The sequence below is a fragment of the Drosophila innubila genome, assembly GCF_004354385.1.
Source record: "Drosophila innubila isolate TH190305 chromosome 2L unlocalized genomic scaffold, UK_Dinn_1.0 4_B_2L, whole genome shotgun sequence".
NCBI lineage: Eukaryota > Metazoa > Arthropoda > Insecta > Diptera > Drosophilidae > Drosophila > Drosophila innubila.
Window position 1 is genome coordinate 17,515,788 of NW_022995372.1, and position 25,758 is coordinate 17,541,545.

General features: G+C 38.9%; 1 protein-coding gene across 1 annotated transcript; it reads right to left on the reverse strand.

Moving 5' to 3' along the window:
• Positions 1-1,048: 1,048 nt before the first annotated feature.
• Positions 1,049-25,516, reverse strand: LOC117779911 (the record flags this gene model as incomplete). Its single annotated transcript, XM_034616255.1, has 12 exons — positions 1,049-1,501; positions 1,874-2,908; positions 3,201-3,339; positions 4,413-4,645; positions 4,870-5,097; positions 8,346-8,553; positions 8,805-8,944; positions 10,867-11,046; positions 16,183-16,330; positions 16,397-16,628; positions 22,000-22,105; positions 25,243-25,516. Coding segments are annotated over 11 exons (2,340 nt in total), but the record flags the coding sequence as incomplete, so codon positions are not given.
• Positions 25,517-25,758: the final 242 nt, after the last annotated feature.

Consider the following 25,758-nt stretch of genomic DNA (forward strand, 5'->3'; position numbering starts at 1 on the left):
GCATCTCTTAATCTTGCTGTTGTTGCTGTTGTTATTAAAAACTTTATCGAAAGTGTTGCACAAACATTTTGAATACTTTTCCTGTTGTTTTTGTTTGATCTGCTACTATTTTACCTACTTCTTTGCTGCACGTTGTGAGTGTGTGGTATGTATGTCTGTGAGAGTGTATTATTTTTGTTGGTTTTATTTTTTTATTTAACGAGTTTACTTACTTTATATTGTATAAAATGCGGAGTTTACACTTTTTATTACTTGCTGCATTATTTTTGTATTACTTTTTAACTACTACGAAGCTACTACGATTTTAACGCTTAGTACTTTTAGATGTTGTGATAATTTTGTATGCGCATTAAACTAAAAAGGAACATATACATGATTATTTAATAATTATACTCGTATTTAAGTAAGTGATTTATATATATATTTATGTATGTATAATATATAATTTTTTATATTCATAGTACTTTTTATAGTCAGAGTCATTTTTTTTGTCGGGTAGTACGTTTTGCATAAAATTAAAGTTAGCATTAAGAACTGAATATTCGTTTTGTTTTTTTCTAAGTAGGTAGTTAAATATTTAATCACAAATCATTGATGAAAACTTCATTTTAATTGGTTTTAGGCGACGACGCTCTGCACGCTCTCTTGGTCCGTTAAATTCCGTTACAATTTTATCATCATCATCAATCGTCATCCGTCGTCCATCTCTATATAATTTATGACGCGGCATTTCCATCTGCTTCGATTAGCAAACAATCTACGATTAAGTATGTATCTCTCGGATACTTCTCTAGGTTTATACACAGAAATTTACAGTGGGGTTTCAAATAGGGGGACATTGAATATATATGATAGTATAGTTTTGGGGTGTGGATTGAGAGATTACAGGCTTTTACAGTTAGTTCTCTTTTATCGGAAAGGTACTAAAAATCAGTTGAACTTTATTATATGCTAATTACTTCATGTCCTCCTATATCAATTTTTATATTTTTTTTTTCGTTTCGTTTTATAAACAATAAGTGTCGCTAAATGCTAAACCTTAAATTCGTTTTTATTTTTTCAATATATTTTATTACGTTCTGCTCGATTGCATTTGATCTATGAGAAACTAGTGCCCATTTCATTCGGTTTCTTTTAAAAATTCAGCTCGCTTTTTCTATCATATGCATTTTTCACTACCTTCTTCATTGTGATATACTAGGTATATATTTACATTTTGTATTTTATAAGTTGTATCATTTCGTTGGCATATATTCGACGCTACATTTTGCTTAGATATTCGACTTTAATAATTTTATACGTTTACTTTTACTTTAACTCTTTCTTTTGCTCAGTGGGTTCAATTGTTCGACGCATTGTGCTCTCCTCTTTAAGAAGGGGCGGGTTTTAATACAAATTTAATGTATGATTAAGAGTACTTAATATTTTCTTATCGCTTGTATTCAATTTTTTTTTACTATTCTTCTTTCTTGATTTTGCATATCCGTGTAGAGCTTCGGAGCTGTGAATGATAATAAAATAATACAAAATTGGTTAATTGGTGGATATGATGATAATTATTATAATAATATTTCAGTGGGGAAAGTATAGCATAATAATTTCATGTGTTATTAATTGAATTTACTAAACCTACTCAAAGTAATTTATTGAAATATCCGTTAAAGCTCAAAACATTTGACCTTAATATTATAATTTTTTATTTCTTATCTTTAAGTATTCAGAAATTATAGCAAAAACTTATATTTTTTACTATTTTTTTGTACTTTATTTTTAATATTTGAGAAATTATATAAATAAATATTTTGAAATAAAAGCAGCAAGTTAATAAGTCAAGTTAATGCTCATGCAATATTTGATATTTATGGAAACTCACCTCAAATCCATTTAATATGGGGTTTTCATCAATGATACCACAGCCTGTTGTTTTGTGTTCGCATAACACCATTCGCCATTGGAGTTGCAGTTGCAGCCGCATTTCCGTTTCCGTTTCCGTTAACATTTCCATTCATAATACCAGTCAATTTAGTTGCATTTGTTGCAGTTGTTAGATCGTTTGAAGCTTCACCGTTGACAGCAGCACCCTTCAGAGCCACATTCCTGCTGAGATGGACACCCACGTCCTCAGCAGGCGATAGACCCGATAGCATCGGTCGCTTATAGTCAGTGCCGTCTGTACTGGCCACGTCGCGAGTTAAACGCAACGCCTTTAGGTGCTGCCTCTGCTGATGATTGTCGCGCATCGATGTGGGATGCTTGCCACCATTTGTGGCATACTTGTTGTGGTGCAGAGTCAGGCTGTATTTGGGCTTGTTGCCGGTGGTGCTGGTGGTGCCACTGGCACCGCCAATGCTCAGATGCTGCGGCTTCTTGGGCATTGTGGTGGAGGCGTTGCTGCGCTTAAGATCATTGCCCGGGCCAGTCGGATCTGCTGCGGCCAACTTGAGTGAAGCTTCGAACTAGAGATTATCTGGATAGCTGCGGAAATTGTAAGTTCTGGCACGCTGAAACTCAGCAGCTGCGGCAGCGGCAGCAGCGCTATTGCCACTGCTGTAGGGATTGATCATCGGAGCGGTTGATTGTGAGTTCATGGTGCCCATGCCATCGTCGTAGATGCCATTCAGCTGATCCTGATTGCTGTGGCTGCTCTTGCCGCCGCCGCTGCTCACCGTGTTGGTGTTGCTGCCGCTGCCGCTGGCTGAGCCTCCCTTGATGGGCTTGAATATGGCCGTGGTCGCATAATATTTCTCCATGGGCGGTGGCGGCACCGTCGGCGGTCTGGGGAATATGCTGCTCAGCGGTGGCGGCGGCGTGCGTCGCACATTCACATAGCCGCCACCGGCGTTGCCCATTTTCGATGCCGGCATATAGTCCTGCATATGGGGAACCGCATAGCCACCTTCTGGCACATCTGTGTGTTGGCCACGGGGGACCGAACGTAAAAGACGCAAAAGGATTTCGCTTAGTCACAGTCACAGGCAAATGGCAAAGGCTCGTGTGTGTAAGAGTGTGAAACATGTGTGTGTGTGTGTGTGGCAATAGCCGCAAATATTTATTTGCATTAGTTGCTGGCGACGCCATATTTTATAGCTCGCAACGGAAATGGTTGAGCCAAGGGAATTGTGAAAGGGGAGTCTGGGATGTGATTGGTGTGGGCTGTGGAGGTGTGAGGGTTTCGGGGTCAAAGTATTGAGTCTACACACCTGTATAGTCTGGCGTCATATTACATTGTAAATCATTAACCGCTGCGTAACCGTTCACTCCGCTCGTGTACATATTCACATTGAAGGGCTCGTGGTAAAGACTGTTCTTGCCAATGGAATCGTTGTCGTCGACGCTGGCCTGAAATTAATAAGGAGAAGTGCAGGAAAATACAAAAATGTTTAATATAGTGTCAAGTAAGGGAATGAGGATATATCAAAGTGGCATTTAGACTCTTTAATTATCATGTTGTCTGAGCATTAAATTCATTTTCCAGACGTACTTCACTCAGCTGTGTCTATAGTTTTTCCTTCAAATCTTTACATATTGGGTGATTATTCACAATCATAAAATCAAACATTTGTCTACATTTTTGTCCAATTTAAAATATTTTTTTACCAAAAAATAATATTTCTCAGAATAAAGCATAAAATGTTGTTTTATGCTGCTTACAATATAAGGAGTCGATTAAAAGCAAAAACTTGGAATTTAAAAATTCCATTTTTTAAAATTCTAAAGGGTAACCTTTGTATTGAAATCGAACTCCAGGTCTTTAGAAAAAAAAATGTTTTTCACTCATTTCCTTAAGCGTTTCCTTTTCCACTTGCACTATGTGGAATTTATATCCATTATTCATTTATCCCTTCAATTGTTATTATACTTTTATTTTTCAATGTTGAACGCCCTTCCCTAGTAACTAAAATGTTAGCCAACACTGAATAGAGCGATATGCACATATATATATATATATATATAAATAGAAAGTCTTTCAATATCTTTTATCCTTCAATTGTTATTTTACTGCTTATTACTTTTACTTGAAGTGTCTTCCTCAGAGTTAAGCTCCCACCACTTGCGACTTTAAAGTATTACACTCTACACTTTCTGCACTGCTCAGCACTTAAGTTTAGCACCCACAACCCAACACTGGCAGTGACAATGGTACTGGGCCACTAGTACTGCTGGACTTCATCGAACAGGCTATAAAGGAAGCCGTTGAAAAGTTCTATTAAATAAAATAAATGCCGCACGGGGTCCGGTCAAGTGTGGCATGGCTCGTAGCACACGTTGAGGACGTGGCAGCTGCATGCAACATTGAACAATTATGTGAAATTTGAGGCAGGAATTTGTCGTCCTTATGGGAGGACTACATGTTCTTCTTCTCGTATATGTATGTGTATGTAAGTATGTATGTATGTATGTGTAATGCTCACCTTAATGCTATTGCCATTGGGACGATGCTTGTCGACATTGCCGCCCAGAGTGTTGGGGTTGAAGCTGTATTGGAATGCGTCGAGGACGTTGCTGCCGCGTGCTCGCTTCGTGCGTGACACGATGAACAGGATGATGGCCACGAGAAGTATAATTATCGTTGTTAGAACAACAATAACAACACCAATGAAGTTCGCCTCGTTCGGCTCCTGATCAATCGGGCGTGGCGCAATTACTGCAAAAGGACCAAACGATACAAGCGATAAACAAAGGGCTCAATTTAAATGAACATGCAAAAATCGAAATCGCATTCGAAAATGAGAATTAAAATTAAAATGAAACGAAACGAACTGAAATTAAAAGTAAATATTGTTCAACTAAATAATTAGCAATGAGGCTGAACGGTAAATTAAAATAAAAAAAAGAATTGAGTTGCTAATTGAATTTATCCAGACTTACGCTCTGGTCCATTGTTGTAGTTGTTGTTGCTGTTGCTGCTGGTGGCATCGGTGGCGCCACCGTTGCTGGCACCACCAGCACCTCCAGAGGCGCCGCCATTCATTATGTTTTTGTTATGATTGTGCTGATAGTCGTTGCTCTGTAAAGGATATTCCCGTGTATCCTGCGTCATGCCCGGCAAATTATTTCGCTGCTCTTGCTCGTCTGTGAAATTTCCCAACGCTGGCACTGCATAAGCAACAGAAAGAGAGAGAAAGAAAAAGTGTAAGTGTAAGTAAGCTGGAATCAGTTATGAACAGCATCAACTCAATTTCATTTTTAAAAGTAGCCGCATCAACTTGAACACAGCTGCGCTCCAATGATTACTTTTTTTTTTCTTCAGTTTTCTGTTCCGTTTCTTTTCTTTACACCTTTCGTTCCACTTTAAATTGTTTTGCTTTCGCTACGCTTTTCTTTTTCTAGACCTCTTAGACCTCTAACGTGTTCACTTCCTGTCAACCGTTGGGTTTTTATGCCCAAGTCTCGGGCATTACTAAATGTATACAGATGTTTGATTTGCTACAACATATGGAAGCGTGTTTTGTGCATAGTGGAAATAATTCTCAGAAATCAATCTTTGTATCTCTTGTTCTTGTTTTATTATGTATTTCACATTTTCTTGTTATATGTTTTCTATCGGCTTAAAGCTTTTTGCTATAGCACACTTATGTCTTGAGTTACTATAGGTAAGAATTTAGTACTGATAATAATTTTGGAACCTTTTTGTTTGCTTTTAAATAATGCTCTTAGTTTATATTATTAGATAATTATGTTTTAATCTATATTATCTTTAGATTAACATGGTTTTCATTATTTTGCTTCAACCCTTGAGTCAAACCATCCGACTGTGACCAGGATTGCCAGGCTTATGCTGTTTATTGGCTTAGATCTGTCATGCAGGGCCTGCAGGGTTGCATAACACCTGCTCATCAAGCGTTCACTTTGATCTCTAATGCCCCCAGCTTATGTTTCGTTCTGCCCATAGTTACAGCATATGGTTTCTTAGTGCGGCCCAAAGTGTTGTCATTTATCTCCGCTAACATCTTGAGGGCATAACACAACAAAAGACAACAGCAGAAGCAACTTCCCGGGGGGCAGCTTTTTGCACGAAGCCACCCTGAGAATTTGCCCAGGCTAGCCGAAAAATGTGCTTCCTTGAGTTGAGTGGGTGACCCCATTTCTCCAGACAGTAAATGGCGTAATTACTGTGTGAAGTTGCCTGGGCTGCTGTTTTGAGTTATGTCGCCTTCCCTTGGACAAAACACCGAGCACCGAGCACCGAGCAACGAGTACCGAGGACACTGAGAACACACCAGTGGCATGTCTCTGAAGTTTGTTGTGCTTGGCTGCCTTTTGTTTTGGCATTGCTATTGTCCTTGTTGTTGTTCTTGTTGCTTCCTACTTATAAGGGCATATCTTGCATCTCTCTTGTCTCTTGTCTTGTCTCTGTTCTTGTTCTCTGTGGTCGTCATAAAACGTTTAAAATAATTAAAATATTTCGTGCCACATTTATCACACACACCCACCCTTTCTGGGATAGGGAACGGGTGGCTTGAATAGAAGTAATGCCAAATATGCCGCATATCCTTTTCATTTTTTTTAGCATTTACTTATTTTGTTCTCGTTGTTCTTGTTGTCGTTGTCGTATGCCCTTTATAACTAATTCTCTTTGTGTGTTTGTCCCTAGGGTATATATATCTCTCTCTCTTTCTGTATGCTGGCATTGTTTTTTGTGCCTTTTGTATTTTTAGAAACCTTTAAATACAACTCTATAAAACACAACAACAGCAGCAATCACCGCAAGCAAATCTCACAAATTGGGGTTAAATCTCTGCAGTGCCTGATAAAAATATACGCACACACACTTCAAAGATGCTCTCTACGTGCGTTTCTTTTGTTTATCCTTACCCTTACCCTAGTTTCAGAGCCAAAAAAAACACACAAAAATACAAAATAAGTAAAAATAAAAACCAGCTAACAGCTGGCTGCCCCCTCCATTCCCCCTTCTCGGTTGTGTGTGACAAATGCGTCGTGGTATTTGTTACTCGTCATGTAATTGCTGCCAGGAAAGGCGCAGCATGTGGTTCCATTGAGGTCTGAGGTTTGAGTTTTACCCCCTCTTTCTCTCAGTCTCAGTTTCAGTCTCAATCTCGCTGTTGTTTATCCTTGGCTCAGTTGAAGATGTAGTCCGTTAAGGATGTTAAGCACCAACCCAATGCCAGCTACCATTATCACAAATGTGCTTTGTAATGCTCTCTCTGATCCACTGCTGATCTTCAGTTCAGCATCTTCTGTCTTTCAACTTGAAGTCTTCGTTGGAAACTTGTAAAGAACCGCGATGATTTTCAAAAATTGTTGTAAGGAATTTTTGTATTGTTGCCCCCCTCTTTTTGCCACAATTTTCTTAGCTTATTCAGGGTAGTTATTATATCTTGGTGCATTGTAAGAAATTCTTTTTATATGCAACAAGCTTTGTTTAGTTTCTCTATAGCTTTCTTCCTGTTTATTCACTATGAAATCTCAGTTGGTATAGATTTATAACCGACTTCCTTCATAAATCCATTAAGCCTATAATGTGGACCCGTCTGCCATCTGTAGAAAATCCCCTATTCATGCGGCACGCTCTATTTGACTCATCAATCAAATGAAGTTGGCAGCCTGGCAGTTTTATCCCCTAGCCATTTTCACACCTACCGCACATGGATTTTCCGATTTTGATTTCGATTTCGATTTCAGGCACAACCCCCAATGAATATAAATGATCTCTGGTTCAGTGACCGACCCAATCGATCCTCGGATGTTAACAGCATTGTACCCTATCATATGAACAATTTGTGCTACCCCTAGACAAACTCAATGTGCCATGAAAATATTGTCTAAATATGTCTGTCCTAAATCTATGCACTTGGTACAATTTAATCAGGACTGGGACACGCTTGGCATTCATAGGAAATGTTGCTGGAAAATGCAATGCATTCCATGTATGTTAAGGTCCAACATTGTTGTTTTGAGGGTTGCAGCTACCCCTAAGCCAGGGACGCTTGTTTACTTTTGCATGCCGGGACACGGAGATCCTTCCTTCCATTCATGGGCTTTGGCCATTTTATTGACTTTATATCCCTCCCCAGACCCCACACTCCACACCCCACACCCCATACCCACACTCTGCACCCTATTCACGACCTAACATGAGTTGCCTACGTGCATTTTACAGCGAAAAAAGAAAATTGCACTAAAGAGATTTTCCTCTCGGTCCGCTTATCTCGCCTGTCTCGTTGCATTCTGTCTCTCCATCTATTTCATTGTTGTTGGCCAAATGTTTCGAGTTTTTTTTCCTTCTTTTTGTTGTTGTTATTGCTGTCACACACTTGAAAGTGAAATCAAGCTGAAAAATGCATTTGCAAACGCGTCTGCAATTTTCGTTACAATTTACTTACCAGATATAAAACTGATCTCCGATAACATAATCCATTTGACAGCAAAATACAAATTGATTTTCAGATATTTGCCCACTCGATGATGCAGTTTAATAGTCACATCTCGAGCATGATCCATTATAGTATCGGGCATATAAGAGAATTGTACGGGCTCTCCGGAAAAGTAGCGTCCACCAATGCTAAAGAAAACCTTTGCATGAACGAAAACCTAAGAAGTTGAATAAAATTGGAACAGTGAGTTTTAGATGAGTAAGCCTTACAGTTTATACAATATATTTAAGAGATCCCTGCTTAGGGTTTGGTTCTAAAGCAGAACTTGGATGTATTCCTTTCTCGAGTTTGTTAACCAATTAATGCGAAATATTTTGCACTAACATCCAGAAAAACTCTTGAAAAAATAACAGTACTACTCATAAATTGAGTTATTTTTTTCCTGAATCATTTTGGATTTACACTCACCTGCACATCCTTGGTGTACATGTTGTTTGTATGCAAAACGATGGCACTGAAATTGCGAACCGTATCAAATTCAAAAACAATTTCAACGGGTTTGCCCAACAGACCGGGCGTATCGTTTCTCCAACCAATCCATTCGTAACCTGGAACAAAAAACCATTCATATGAAGTGAAATGAAATGAAATGAAGCATTATTTGGTTAAAGTTTCTACGAAAAAAAAATGGAAAAATGGCAGTAAAAAAAAAATAAGGAAATCAATAGGCCAACCCGGCCGCACATATGCTCCAGAGTGGCATGTAAAGCTATTTAAGCCCCCAAGTCAATGGCACTTTGGGGTGAATTTTCATAGCCCAAAACAAACAAAAGCTCACGAACTTTGGGAGGAATGGAGAATGGGATTAGTGGAAAGAAGAGAGGGAGGCGTATGACTGCTCATAACTAGAAATTATGGCCAAAGCGACATTTAAGCCATTTCTTTCCACTGTTTTGTTTGCATGGCCCTAATTTGCTTTGTATAAGGTATGCTGATGGAACAAGAAAAAAAAAGTGGGGAAAAGGAAAAGAGGAAGGGGAGAGCATTTAAGCTGGGCTCCATAAGTCATGTAATATTAACTATGCTTGATATAAATGGGCTCTTTTCAGAAATTATACAATTTCCAGTGCTGTAAGTTAAGATATTCCCACTTGGGGTAAGAGTTGAAATCAATAGCCTGAATAGGAAAGTAGGGGTATTTCCCAGAATAATCGATTCTGCTTACAATGCAAATAAGCCAAATGGCAGAAATGTAATAAACATAAAGGAGATGGCCATTCAATTGTCAGAGAGAGAGAGAGAGAAAAATATGGTGATTGGGGAAGGGAGAGACTGAGGGGAAACTTTGCTGCAATGCGATTGCTTTTTATGTGTCTGTCTCGACAAAGACGATGACGACGACTGCATGTCTAATTGTCTAAGGGAACTTTTCTACTTAAATTCGCACAGCGCAAACTTTTCAATAATTTCGATTATTGGCCATTTGCCAAAAGCGAGAACTAACTAAAAAAAAATACTGGAAAAGCTGGGAAAAATAAACCAAAACTTGCGAGCTTCGCCGTTTGCCAGTTTTCCGAACTTTTCGCTGCCCGCCGGGTCGGAAATGAATGCCAGTGTTGCCATAAATTATCAAATATGCATAATGTTTACATTTTTACAGCGCATAGTTTGCCGGGTGGTGCTGTGCGGTGCAGTGGTGCGGTGTGGTGCAACTGTGGTGCTGGGCTATTGTATCCGGCCAAGTTTACTGCGACGCCAGCAAATAGTCCAAAGTTATTATTTATTTTGTTTATTGTGTTGTGAGGCAAATTATTTGCAAGCCAAAAGTTTTGACCTAACTCCGCCCCGACTCTAGCATTGCCTCTCCCCTCTACCCATGACCCACGCCCCTTAGCCTCTCCCTCGCCCTTGGTGCAACTCGATGTTCAATGAAGTTAGCCTTCATTTGGAACTCGCCTTATGCTTTTTCTGTCGGTGAACTTTTGTAATTATTTGATGTTAATCAGTTTTTTCTATTGCAATAAATCTTTACGGGGTTTCACCAGCTTACACCAGTTTTCTGGGTGTTCTGTATTACTCTAGCTAAATATAAATGGCGAAAGTTTTGCTTTTTTGTTTATCCACATGCCCCAAAAAGGCGTAACTTTGTGTGCTCTAATGAGAGAGGTAGTCATAAGTGAAATATTTATATTTAACATTTCCTTATGTGTATTGAGAGAATCTAATAGTTTCTAGAGTCTTTTAGATGTTCAACCACATTTTACTGAATTTGGCAAAATATGTAACTGAAATCTTATCTATTCACTGGAGACAATAACGGATTTCTTTGGCTTAAATCTGGTGTATATCTCATATTTCACCTAGCCATGGACAACGAGAAAGGTATTAATTAGTGAAAAAGATTTATTTAACAGTTGTTTAGATTTAAAAGGGCCAAATAAGAAATCCAGTGTAGTATGTACTTATTAGATATGCAACAAACTTGTAGTTTACTTTACTAAAGACATTTTGTTGTTTATTTTTCACTTACCTTTGCCAAAGCCATGGATATCGGTACGGAAGTTGTCCTTGCCCTTTTGGCCATCCACCAATTGACCCAATCCATCCACATAGCGGTCACCCTGCTCATTACCATCGTAGGTCTTGTCCGATAAATCCACTTCCATGCCCCGTTGCACCCCTTTCGGTATGCTATATGAAACGATGCCCTCTGCAATGAAAACAATGGAAACAATGAATATCAAAATTTTAAATAGAGCTCCAGAATTCGAGGAAAACAACAACTAAACTCGAGTAACATGAGACGAGTACACACACACATTCATCACTTCCTTTGCATTCGTTTCATTTCACTTCACGTCATGTCACGTTTCGTGTCACGTGACACGTGACGCAGACAAACGAGTGACAAAGCGAGTCTCGTATTTGTATTTGTATTTGTTTTAGGTTTTTAAACTGCGGTAAATTTAAAGTTTTTCCCCCCCATGTGCCACAACTTTGCCGGGGAGAAGTTGGTCTGGAATCCGGATATTGAGTTACTTGAAACATAATTTCGTTTTGCGGCCACTTTTGTCTTTTGTCTGCCATTTGGTTTCTGTGGTTATTTTTAGCAAAGTGTCTGCCAAAGTAGGGGAAGTTTTGGGGTTAGGGATTTGGGGTTTGGGGTTTTTCAGGAACTGCTTTAGTTTTTCAATGTCAAAGTCACAGTGGAGAAACCACAACTGAGTCATGCTTTTGCGGTTGGGTTTACAAAGTGTTTTGATGTTCTATATAAAAGTTTAACTATATTCCAGCTGAAGGACTGTAGCGTTGGGTCGTTAGAGGTACATACTGATATCATTTCCCTTTTCAAGCTAAAAACAAACAAACACCTGACACTAATTACCAAAACTAAGTGCGTCCACCTATAAAACAATTACATTTAGATCGAAAAACAACAAGAGTTGGGTTGTCAGGGTTGCCAGGATACTCGAAATAATTACATACAAAGCTCAAACAAGCAGTTGTCGTTTGGCCACAGATGGGGAGAGAAACTAATTTACTGGTATTTCTATTTACACAATTCGGGCACGTGGTAAACACGACATGGACATGGATACGCAGGACAAACAGTCAAAGGAATTTTCCAATAATTACCAAAAATCACATAATTACACATAATTAAGGTGCAGCCCACGAATCGGTGATGTATTGTGCATATATAATTGTGAGTGTCGGCTTATACATGCAAATGACTGACTCAATCAGTCAATCAATAGTAAATTCCATCTGTAAGAGGGGATAGTAAAAACAACTGTTGTTCGTAACTTTATTATTCTTTATCCGATCTACTTGAAATTCATTTTCACAGATCTCTGCTGATTTACGAAAAGTGACAACTACGAGAATGTGAGAAATGATTGCCAGCAAGTTGCAGAAAGAGAGAAGCGGAAAATTTACTAATTATTATTTAATTTATTTATAATGTGAACATAGTCGGACTAAAAACGAAACACTTAATTACTGAAATTAGGACAAAGTCCTTGTCTCGGACACTTGAACAGAGAACATCAGAGTCGGAGATAAGCTTTCATTGTGCGACCACACGATATTCGAGAATAAATAAGTACGTATAAATGGAATATGGGATATTTAATTAACTGCAAAGACATTTAAGGCAGCGCGTTTAACAATTGCGTTGCGACATCTTTCACGCAATGTCCCCCACTTCGAAGACATTGGAGTCAAGGGGGGATGAAGACCGGAGGACGACTTCCACTTAAGCCTTGTTATTCGCGTGCTCACATGCGATTTTTATTTGCGTGTCGAGAGAAAGAGACAAAATGAAAACTGCCAAAAAAAAAAGGAAAAAGGAGCAAAACAAACTCTTGGCGATGCGTGCAGTTGACTCAAAAAAAAAAAAAAACAATATAGAGAAGACGAAGGAAGAAACAAGCTCATATTGTGTCCATATGTATTCACATGCATGTGTATATGTTTGAGACCAAAACAGAATCGGGCAGTAAGCAACTACAATATATAAAATGTAATTTGCTTCCTTTTTGGTCTCTTCGTCACGCAATCATTGACAGAGGGGAGGCGAGGTCGAAGTGGAAGTAGATGACGAGGAGCCAAGGAGACGAGGAGACGCCAACGTAGTCTGCAAACTTTCCTGATGAGTCAAATTGAGCAGCAGTTGAATGAATAAATAGATACTTAGATGGATGGCATAACAACTTTAGGGTAAACTACATAGTTAGTTGTGAATTATTACGTTCTAAAAGAAATAAAATTCCACCACATTTTCTTTATCTATTGAGGGGGTGAATACAGAGAAAAGAAATACTAGAATAATGACACAAAAGATTTTAAAAATCAAGAAGAATAAATAAATTATCCAGCATAATGAATGGAAATTCTTCCAGACGACTTTTAAAATCAAGCAATATGATGTTGTAAAAAAAGTAAAGGTAAGATAGAGCACTTAATACAGAAATAATATACAAATATAATCCAAGGATATCTTCGAGAAAGCTTCACTCTATAATAACAATTATTCGATTAAAGTCCAAATGAAGCCCAACCTAACACAGACAGCTCGAATCATTTATGAAGTTTACAAATAAGAGGTGTGACAAGTGCTAATATGAATAATGTCTTATAGAAATCAGCAGCATGTGGGTGTTAAAAATTATGGTGACCATGAAGAAAACCTACCGGAAAAAGTATAGAGCTACCAATCGATTGAGACTATCGATTGTTGTCAGTTGACAATGCACTTCATAGCGTATAATTTGATTTAAGCTTCAGTTGAAATGAGTTTTACACTCCTTAATGAGTATAGCTGTCGTTGTTAAAAAACACCTACTGAAGAGGAACGAAAACTTTCAATTTCCCATAGTTGAGTTTAACCCAAACACTCATAAATTATTCACAATGCTTTGCAGCGAGTAGTCATAAATCCTGAGCTTAACGCTAATCAGTTGTTCCATTTATAAAATGCACTTTAGCATATGCATAAAGTCAGTCCGGGTCGGGTCTGAATCCGAAATCAGATGTCGATACAAATTCCAAGGGCTAAGCTGTTGTTAAATCGAAACAAATTTGTATTTGGCTGCGCTATGAAATCAGAGTGTGTCACTTGCCTCAAGATAATCTGCAGCCATGACGTGACTAGACCCCCAAGACCCCTCTCTCTCTCTCTCTGTATCCCAGTCCATGGGTCTCTCGATTAAGCCCTATTTGTTTATGATTTTGACGGCGCTTCCAGAGCTAAAACGACATAGTAAACTGGGTGTGGTCTCTGTTCACGTAGGTGTGTCCATTGATTTGCATTTAAATACAGACAGAGAGGGGATTGGGAATCGGGTGGTCTATGGTCTTTGACCAGTGGCTGAATTTATGGCCACAATTTGTAAACAATTATGATTTCGTTCTAAATTTCTGGCTGATTCGATGGCGCATCAATGAGATTAATGTGAACTATTGAATGGAGTCAAGTTTCTACTTGGAAATTTTATTGATTTCTTTCGACTAAGCGCCGTCTGTCTGTCTGTCCGTCTGTCTGTCTGTCTGGCACTTGTCTAGACCCCACCCGCACACACCATGCCATCTTATCGCCATTTAATTTGCATATGAAATGCGCTCTGTACATCTAAATTCCCTCTGGCAAATCAAATGACATGGCCCCAAACCCCATTACGAGGGGTCGCTGTAGGTCGATGGGTCTGTCAGTTGGTCAGTTTGCATGTCTATGCCGCCAACTAAAGGGCGTGCACATAGTTTTGACCTCCCTCTTCCTCTCCCCAACTCTATCACACAAATGGCGCCAGTTATCACAACCCAACCACACATTGCGTTAATTTACGGAATAATTTCCACTTCCGCGCCTCTTTCGCTCCCACTGGACCCAAACCACCAAATGGGGATCTGAGTATCTAGGAATGGGATTGGGTTTGGGTTTGGGGTCTGGTCAAACAAATTGTCATTAGGCGTGCTCCGTTCGCGTTGTTGTTATCGCTGCTACCTGCAAATTATAGAAAAATTTGTTTGGCCAGACTAGTTGTAGTTGTACTTAGTTGTTCGCCTTGTTGTTGCTGTTGTTACTTGACAATTGCGTGCAAACAACGACAACGACAACAACACCGTCTGTCAGACGTCGCGTCTCGTCGCGGAGGTTGTTTGCCAGTTTTCGCTTGTCGTCTGCATAGTTTCTCAGCCAGTCTGGATTTCGATTTGGTTTCCTTCATCGTCTCAGATTCTGGTATGGGCTACCATATGTCTGCACGCGATATAACATATATACATATTTTCAAGTACATTTCGCATGTTGCAAGCGGCAACGACAACAACAACAACAAGATGAACAAGAACAAAAACAACTCAAACGTTGCGTGGCTAAATGTAAAGTCGAATGGGAAAAAGGTCTCTAAACATAGGCGCAGTCGTTGTTGCCATGATTGGATTATGCGGTTTTACTAATACGCTGCCCATAACGTAATGCATTCAGTTGAATAACTGTGACAGGGTTGCATGCAACGACTGAAGAGCAAATTGCTCCAACTTATAAAGAATTATCAACTAATACTTGGGATTCAAATTATGCTTACTTTGAGATCACTTTGGAAAGGATTTTGAGTTATAAAATTTAGTAGAATAAAAGTGTTAGAGCAAAAGGTTGGTTCAAATCATGGATGAGATCAGGCGAAGAAAGTAAATTTCCTACTTCTATTTAAAATTGGGTTTGAGCTCTAGAAAATTGTGAAATAAACGTTATAAAAAAATATCTATTAAGCTATAATCTTTAGAAACTGAGTAAAGTGATTATCAAATGGTAGTTTTCATCATTTAAGTTACCATGTAGATTTGATTTTAAGATCAGTTGATCTTCAACTGTGAAACTGAGAAAGAAAAACTGTTTGCCTCCTCAATGCTAAGTAGCTAAGCTACTTTAGTTATTAACTAACATCTTGGAGCATTCCCTGGCCATATAAGCAAACTATTCGCATACTTAGTTGCATCGGTATGTGGCATCTTTAGTTCTGTTCAGGCCAAAGCAATGCTAATGCATAGCTCTGGGGTTTATGGCACTTCAGGGCAGTCTGTCCACTAACTACACACTTAAGCCGCTTTGGCTTGTCTAATAGATACAGCGACCACAGAGCAAGAGTTTCAACCCAGAACCAAACCAAGACCCAGAACCTGGCCGCTCCTTGTGCCTCTCGAGTCGATGATAAATTAACGCTGACACTAAAACTCTGTTAGCCTTTCCGCGCTATCATTGCTCATGTCGAGTTTTTATCGCACTCGTTTAAATTCGCCTGTGGACAGACTGAGATTAGGTGGAGAATGGAGGATGAGCACTTACCTTCCCAGGGGCAACCGACGATCTCGGCACGAAGGCAAATGGTGCGATCGTATTGACCATACGGATATATGCGGATCTTTGAGGCAAATATAATCGGTTGCAATGCGTTCTCCACCTCGCTGTAAGTGTTGATGTTGCCGGGCAGAATCTGTAAAGTGAATCAAGTGTTGCAGGAAATAATGTCTCTTGGGCTTTAATTGAAGACGCCTCTTACCTCCTTGCCTTGAGTGTTCTTCCAGCGTTGCCATTTGTCAAAGCCCGGTCGCCAGTATTCAAGCACATAGGCCTCGGTGTACTCCTGACCCTGACCTTTGCCGAATCGACCCTGTGTCCGTATGGCGGTTATCACATGCGTCTGCAGTAAATCCACCTGCAGATATTCCTTGAGCGCATTCGATACCATATGCTTGGGGCACCAGGCACCGCCATTATTATCGGTTTTCAGTCTGCAACGAGTAAAAGACACAACGACAACTTTATTAATTAGACTCTCATACGGTAGCTGCGACACAGCCGGAGGAGATTCGCGGGAAATTTTTATAAATTAATTGACATTAAGCGTTCGGCACCACACGACGTCCAAGATGAAGACGAAGTCAAAGTCGAACTGGATGTCGGTGCCACAGTCTCTGCCTCAGGTTGAAGTCAGTGGCACGACCAGAGCTTCTGAGCATCAGCTACAGGCTTAGCCACCGCCAAAGCCACTGACATTTGTGGCCCAAAGGAAGAGAGATATAGCTTAGAGCCTGTTCGCCCGACTCTCAGTCTGTTGGTCCGTCTGTACGTCTGGCAGCTCGTCTTGTTCGTTAAGCTGTTGCGGTTTTAGACGCAGCAGGATGTTGTCTATGTAATTAAGGATTAATTTAAGTAAGACACACAGACGCACAGACACTGGCTGAACGGCAGGATGTGTGTGTGTGTGTGTGTGTCCTCCCCCTCCAGCTGCTTTAATCAATTCCTAGTTGGCATGCCTTCTCCTACTCTTTGTGGTATTGATATGTTAGCCACTACAAATACGTTTTTCGGTTTATATTTCAATTAAGTTTTACATGCTTGATTGCATTTTGGGGCCTTAATGTTTGCCCATTATTCATCGACTGAGACTAGGCCTAGACTCATTCCTGGCCATGCCTTGACTTCACTCCACTTGGCCAGTTGTCGTTTTGGCTGCTTCGTTGCAAATTGCTTCATTTTGTTGCCTGTTTCTGTCTCCTTCTACCCCTACCTCTGCCTCTGCTTATGCCTGGGCCGTGACAGCAGGTTATTGAATTTGATTGCAATATTTATTTAGTAGCCGACATGCGTTTAATGCATTTTTGCAATTTGTTATTGAGTTTTATTCGCATAGCTTGTGCACTGAGTGCAATTAACAATGTCTTCCGCATGAATTGAGAGATTTAGCAATATTATTTGCGGCCAATGAGATTCGCTAAAAGTATTTAAGATGCTACACAGGTTGTAAGTCAATTTTGTACACTGAGCACACACTAATAATGCAATTCAGGTCACAGCGCATATTAATAGTACTTATAGATTTTAGTACATTTAGTACTCTTTTAGAACATAATTACATGACTACAAGACATTAGAAGAAGCTTAGATAAATTGTCGCACATTTAGTACACTTTTAGTACAGAGTAACTAGTTTGTTTGTTATTATATATTTATCTTTTAACTGAGATGTTTATAAGACTACAAGACATAATAAACAGCTAAAATCGATTTAGAGCATTTAGAATAATTTAAGTACAGAACATAACAAATATCCTGAAAAGTCATTAGTTTGTAGGACATATTTAGTCCATGTAGATTTTTGTACTACACCGAAATTATTTACTTGACCTGAATCCGTAACTAGACATGGAATAGTCTGGCCTATAAAAAATACTATTTAGGACTCGTGATTAATTTAAATGGCTTGAAATGTTTATACATCTCAATGCATTTTAAATTGTTTTTACTGCTTTTATTTATTTTAGTACACCACTTTTCGTATTCTGCCCGATAGCTATGTGGTCTAATGAGTAAACTGCTATTTTCCAGCGAATGTAATAATCATTACCAGCTGCAATTACTTTCAAGTGCATAGATCAAAGTTGCTTTATTAAAATACTAAGAGCGTGGTTAGCAAGTGAGGAAGGAAGAGGAGGAGAGCGGAAGAGAGATAGACAATTCCCACAAACTGGCAAAAAGGTCAATTTAATCATCATAAAATTGCTTAGATTTGTTTCGTTCCTTTTTACTCATAGTATGCTCTTCTTTGCCTCGTTTCTTGTATCTTGCAAGTTGGCTTCGTCTTAGTTTCTGGGCAGTAGCCGAGTTGAAAGTGCTCCAAAAGCAAATAACCCAAAGGCAAGGCATAGAAGGCAACAGAGCAGAGAGAACAGTGGAAAATCAGAGAGAAAAACGTATAAACATCATTTAAAATGCTAATATCCGCAGTTATGTGCATTTCAACTTGACTTTAATTATTGTTATTGCCAAAGTTAACAATCTGCGCCATCGTCGCTTGCTCATTTCAGTCCCAACTGATGGACTGACTAACTGCCTTGCTGCCGGGCACTGGACTCCAAGTCCAACTCCGACTCCAACTCCGACTTGGACTGACTTTGGCTTTGGTTTCTAATCAAGCGCCGCCTGCTGAATGGCGAGAGTATTTTCTGCATTTTTTTCTCTATCCTCTTTATTTTCCTCCCATCATTTTTTTTCTCGCTGTTTTTAATATGTAAGAGGTTGTAAATTTAATGGCCTGACGGCCGTTGGGATGTTAGGATGTTGGGCGAGGTAATGAAAATCAAACAGCGCCAACTGTCATTAAACTAATCTTTGTAATTCAATAGCTGCAGACATCAACGTCAACGTCATGTTCGCATCCTACTGTGGGTCCTCGGTCCAGGGCCAATAGGGATCCCCTTGGGCGAGTCTGCGTCTGGATTGGTAAGCAAATGCGCGTGATTTGTTTTAAGTGCATGTTTTGTGTAATGAATTACTTAAAGTTAGTTTCAAGTTTTTGGACTAGTTAGCTGCCTGGTTAGCTAAGTGCACGGCAGCCACAAATTATAATGCTGCCTGCACTTTTGAACTTAGCTGCTTGCCAAATTGCACTGCGCTTGATTGGGCTTACTGGTTGGCTGAGACTCAAGGGACTCAAGGGCCGAGGAGCGAGGAGACGATGCGGAAGAAAAATGAGACAAAAGAAAGTTCCATCAAGTTTTTGAAGAGTTGCTTTCTGTGTGTGGCAGTCAGTGGGTTAAGTCAACTTCAAGTTGAAAGAGGTGAAAGGCTTGAGGCTCAGACGGATTACATTTTAACAACTACAGCAATTGGTATCGACAGTATTCGGAAGTTAAAGCAGGATTCCAGCTATTAAGTATTTGAAGTACTTTCAAAGTTTTCCAACGTCAAAGAGATTTTCCCAAACAATTATAAAATATTCGCATTTTTTATGTTAATCGAACCCACATGTAATACTCGATTTGTACTAACAGTGTACTAACTGTTGAAATTGTCGTCTTTTGCAAATTATATGGGTAACTTTAACTTACACAAAAACAACTACTAAATTTGCCATAAAGTTGACTTAGACTTGTACTAAAACTGTACTAAAGAGTACTAAAGTGTTGTTGAAAGTACATTCGTATATAATAGATACATTGACCGCTAATACATTTCATTTGCCATTAAGTTTTCAGTCACTTGGCAACTCTCTTGATGGTCTGCAGTAATCGCAAATCACCACATTGCCTGTCAATCGAAAGCACTTTGCGAACCACCGACAGCAACCACAAGGAGTACCAGCAGAAACCGACAGACACGACCTCTCAGGTGAGTCAGTCAAAGCGACTAAACAAGCAGCGGGCTAACAGTTAAGAGGCACACAACCAGTCCGCAGTCAAAGAAACATATCAAATGCCCAATCCCAAGTCCAATTCCGAGTGGAGTACCCCCAGTCTTTTAGTCTTTGTCTTAGCTCTTTAATACAACAAAAAATTCCGGTTAATCTGAGGAAAAAAGACACACAAAAAAGTATATACAGTATATATGTATTTTGTTTTGTTTATCTCAACGTGCTCATCACGCATCGTTTTGTGGTTTTACTTTAGTGCCGCCATAAAGGGTTAATGTTAATGATGCCTTTGTGGTGTCTCTCTCTCTCTCTCTCTCTCTCTCTCTCTCTCTCTTTCGCTGCTGCTGCCAGTCAGCCCTGCACTTGAGTGTTTTTTAAGTGCATGTCTATAAACGCAGACAGACAGCAAATTATTACAGAAAGCGAGAAGAATCTGCGGCTGATTCCAAATGTAGGGGTACGAGTCGATGTTTGCATTGATTTTGCCGTAACTCACGTGGTAATTGACATGTTTATGGTTTGAATGAGTGCTTTACTTTATGTGTGGTTCAGCAATGGGGCATTTAGTTAAGTTCTTTTCTGTTATCCTATACTAATTATACTGCAATAGACTGCGCCTGATGGTGTCATCAATCATTCGCAATGTTCCACGGGGCAATTGCAAAACTTCCGCCCCAATCTTTTGACCCGCATTGCCTCACACTTCCTCCATTTTCGGTGGGGCAGGGTCATAAAACTTTAATTCAAACGAAAAATGCGTCAATAAAAAGTAAACAAAATTAAATGCAACTCACAGCGAAACCAAACTAAACTAAACTAAACTAAACTAAACTAAACTTGTCTAGCCAGCTGCATTCACAGTTGCCCTTTGGTTGAACCGCCTCTTGAACCGGTTTATTTTCGTTTTCTGTCTCAGTCTCTCGCTCTCGCACTCTGCATTGAAATTGCATTTAATTAGTGTGGAAAAAAGGGCTGCCGACTTTAGATATCGCTGTCAGAGCCATTAAACGGTTGTTTGAGCGAACTTCTTGCATATTCATGAACAGATTCAGATTCAGATTCAGATTTCCCTAAGACCTTACCAGTATCTTTGGAAGGGCACCAAAAGTCTATTTTAAGCGCTTCTCAACACTGATATGCAAAAATCTCTTATCTCTCACTCTCTCTCTCTCTCGTTCCCTCTCTGTCCATCCACCAATTAGAGTTTTCTTTTGGTATTTTGATGGGGCAACTGTTTGTGTCATAACATAAACTTATTTCTTCTTGTTTTGTTTGTTTGTTTGTTGTTTGTATTTCTGCCTCAATCGGTGGCTAAGATTTCGATTTTATAGACTGCGTCTTATCGCTCTAATGAAGTTGTCTATAAAATTAGCAATTAAACGAACACGCAGCGGCTTTAATGATAAGCCACAGAGCGGGGGGCCAACTATGGGTTAAGTGGTTGGGTAGGAGATTAAGTTGCGACCTCATCCAAAACAGGCAGTAAATGCTGTAGATAAGACTGACTTCAAAGTTGGCATGTGAACTCCGTTTGCTCCCGTTTTGAAATTGCAGAAATTATATTTGATTTGATAAAGTTACTTTTGAAAAGCTATTTTGATTTTACTTGCAACTATAATTATTGGTTTTTAATTTTATATAACGCATTTAAATTTTTAGCATATTTTCTATTCTGTTATATTTCTATATTTTTTGAAAGCCTTATCCATTTCTTTGTGTTAATTTTGTAAGCGATATGATTGGATTTCTGTTAAAACTGGTCTCGAAATCTTTTTTGTAAGCACTATAGATACTACATTTATTCTTACAACATTGTAAGCATTGACTGCATTATAATATGAGCTTATTGAATGAAAAGAACTTGTTGAAATTTAATTGGTTTGTCTTTTCAATAGATATTTAAATATAAAGGTATTATTTTCTTTCTCTTGACAACGCTTTGTCAAGTTTTGATTGCTTTCTCAACTCACCTTGCATGTTGTGGCCCAACAAAGCCCGTGTCATGGGCTGAGCTAGCTGTGATTTGAGCATCTGTAATTGCGCCTGATTCCATGCCCAAAGGCACATTGCAAGTAGCTGTAAATAGAAGCAAATCAAAAGAAAAATAAATACTCACATATATATGTATGTGTACGTGTATATGAAATATGCTTTGAGAGGCGCAAGATAATTTCCAATTTCGAATATAAAAAGCCAAAACGTTAATTAATGATGGATGCTCTTCTGCAGCTCGCAAAGATGAGTCAATGTAAATTTAGAAACCATCACCGACTGCCTCTTTGCCAGTGCAACGCCCATCAAATCTATCAAAATAAGTGAAGCGTCAGTTTGACTTTTTTGACATTTGAAATGTGGGCAGTCACCCAAAAGAGGAGGGGAGTTGGAATGTGAGAGGTGGATGGAGAGGCGGAGGAGGTTATACGCCCAGTCTTGAGACGAAACATCGGTAGGCCTATCACTTTCCCAGGCATCTGACTACTCGTATCTGCGACTTAAATAAGGCAAACACTTAATCATTGCCAAAGTCAAACCAAGCCGGGCAGAACGTCAACTACTTTACTTAATTTATTGCCAAGCGATTGCATTTTCAGATGGAGTACGGGAGTATCTCTCATACACTAGGTGGTTCCCTGGGTATATTCTGATATGAGTTGAAGTTGAGTTGGAGCCCCCGCCTTGACTCTCTGTCTGTCTGTCTGTCTATCTGTCTTTTTGTCTCTTTGTCTGTCTGCCTGTCTGACTGCCTGCTGACATTTTCGCCAGAATCAACACTGATTTGACATGACTTTTGTTGCGCACAGGCACAGCATGGACCAGCTTCCAGCTTCCAGTTGCCAGTTGCCAATTGCCAGACCAAACAGAGGTGCAGTGGTGCCCTAGGTGCGTGCATTCGTTTAGAAGTTTATAAATAAAGACACACACACGCACACACACACAGACACACGCACACACACTCATACCTGGACGAAGCTCTTTGCATTCGCACTTGATTGGATTTGATAGCTGGCAATGCTAATGTGAACTGAAGTTGTACTCCACTCGGACTAAGACTGCATCTGAATCTCAATGCGAGTCTGAGGTTGGGCCAGGGCCAGAACCAGGGTCAGAAGCTGTTGCCATCGTCTGACTTTAGTTGCATATTGCAAGTGCATTCATTTGGAAAATTGTTGCATGTTTTCCTAACTCAACTCACTCGATGTGTCTATCACAACAACAACAACAAGTGAGGCACTTCCTCTGCTTATTTGCTTATGTGTGTGTTTTTAGGCTGCAAAGGGAATGGGGAAGAGAGATGTGGAAAAGGGGCATGCAAATATTGCAGTCAGTTTATGTATCGACTGCGAGTTTCAGCTGAACATGTTAATAAATTCGTATTTATGTATTTGGCTTGCTTGATTAACTATAAATATTATGTCTTAGATTTGATTTGTGGCAGACAAAGGAATACACAGACTTCTATAGAGCACAAATGCATGAGAGGGGAAAGAGGGTATATCTGTAAGTTGAAGCAAACTTTGTGGTTGAGTCGGAGAAAATTGCATAAATACGAAATGCTGCAAACGAACTTATTGTACAGTTAGAAAAAGGAAAAACTTTGCAATGAAAACTGTAATTTTTCATATTGGCAACAACAATTTTCCAGTTTTCCACTCTGTCAGTTTGCGAGAACAAAACTCATTTCTAACTATGCAAATCAATTTTATTAAATATGAAATTTAATTTTTGCCATCTTGTGAAATATGAAATTATTTACATAAAATTGATGCACATATATTTTCTGAAAACATTTAATTTAAATTAAAAATTTATAATTTTCTAATGAAAGTCTAAAGTGAGTCTTTTTACCCATTTTGCTGGTACAAGAAAAGAAATCAATAAAACCATAAACAGAGTATTTTCCCACAAATCTTTTATTTGATCTCCAGTGCTCATATACATATTTATATTTATATATATTTTTTAATAAATACGAGTATTTTTTTTTGTTTCTTTTGAAAGTCTTCCCAATTCGGCTTTGGCTTTGGCTTTGTGCCGTCCGTCAAGGCAGCCTTCCGAATGTCCACAACGGTCTGTCCTCATATCAACATAGCAATTTATGAGCCGCTGACATGCCAGGGCCATTGAATGTGGCTATAATCCTAAGCTACTTCAGTATGGCTTCATTAAAGCCACGTTCCAGCTACAACTACTGTCTATGGACAATTTCTGCACAAAAGTTTAGAGGCAGCATTAAAAATGTCCATATGCCAATTAATGAGCTGGACCAGAGGAGCCACTGAGCCACTGAACCACCCATGTTCGCTGTGCGTTGTCAGAGTTGCATCGGTGGAGTAGTCGACTTGGACTTGAACGTGGAGGACGCCCCATGGCGACTGGCGAAGAAGCCACCAGCTGTGCCGACTGTCGCTGCTCACAGAATGATGAGACACATAAAAATGTGCTTTCAATGTCAATTAAAATAAATTTTCCTCACTGAAGTTGCCCCAAGTCGATATGCCACTTGAATCAAATGAAAATAAACATGTTGCACGCTTTTCTTCTCTCTCTCTCCCTCTCTCTTTCTCTCCATCTTCAGATTGATTTCGACTTTAATGATGAAACTCAGGCAAATTGATGAATGTGCGCACCTTTTGACTTGCCGGCCAAAAGTTCATTTATTTTATTTGTGAGAGAAACGTGGAACCTCACTAGTTACACTCACAAAAAATAAAATAAAATAATCTAAGAAATGGTAAAGCCGGATTTTTTTTTGAAAGATTTAAGTTCTATTTAACTAAATCAACGATTTACGAAAAATTAAAAGAAAATTTATATATCTTAGGTGTGTTCCATCAATTGCTTTTAAAATTCATTAATTTTTAAACTATATAAAACTGGCTAAGCAAGAAAAATAGTATTAATACATTTATTTAAATATAAAAGAATTATTTTTATGTTGAAACTTCAATTGTTTTGTGCTACAAAAATGGGCTGCCATAAATTTGATTCAAATTTCAGATAATAAAACCATTGCTAAACTTTAAAAAATAATTTAATGAATTTCAAAAATATTTTTTAATTTAAATATTTATTAATTTTACTCAGTACATTTTTAACTTTATAAAATCTCGCAATAACTTTTTATAAATTAAAAGCAGGAATACTGTATAATTAATATCATTTTTGTAGTGTTTTTGTAGTGTATATTTAAAACGGATTAGTCTCCTACTCACCAATATCGAAAGCAGCAATTGCTGGCGTATTGAGCATTAAACAGCCGATGGCAATAATCAATGCCAAAAGGCTAAGGTTCCAGTTGCCGTTCCAGTTACTTGTCGGGCAGGTTAAATGCCGTCCTCGACTCTGGGTTGAAGTTGACGATGATGACGATGATGATGATGATGATGATGATGATGATGATGATGAGGGGGTAGCTAGAGCGCGGGTTGGAGGAGGTGGAAAGGCACTGGCGGGAGAACATTTTGTAGTTGGATTTTGTCGTCGTTTTTGTTGCTGTTGTTATTATTGTATTCGCCGATAATCTGTGCTTCATTTTGTTGGCTGTGCAATTCTGTATGTGGAGAATCTTGAGAGAAACTCGATTCGGATTGGCAGTGAGATCTGTAAATGAAAATACCAAGAAAAGGAGAATTAATTAGTTCCTATAAATAATAATTAGGGGTTCTGTTAAAAATTTGCTTGATTGTTTCTTTATAAAAATTGTATTTAACAAAAGTTTTGTGTTGGGT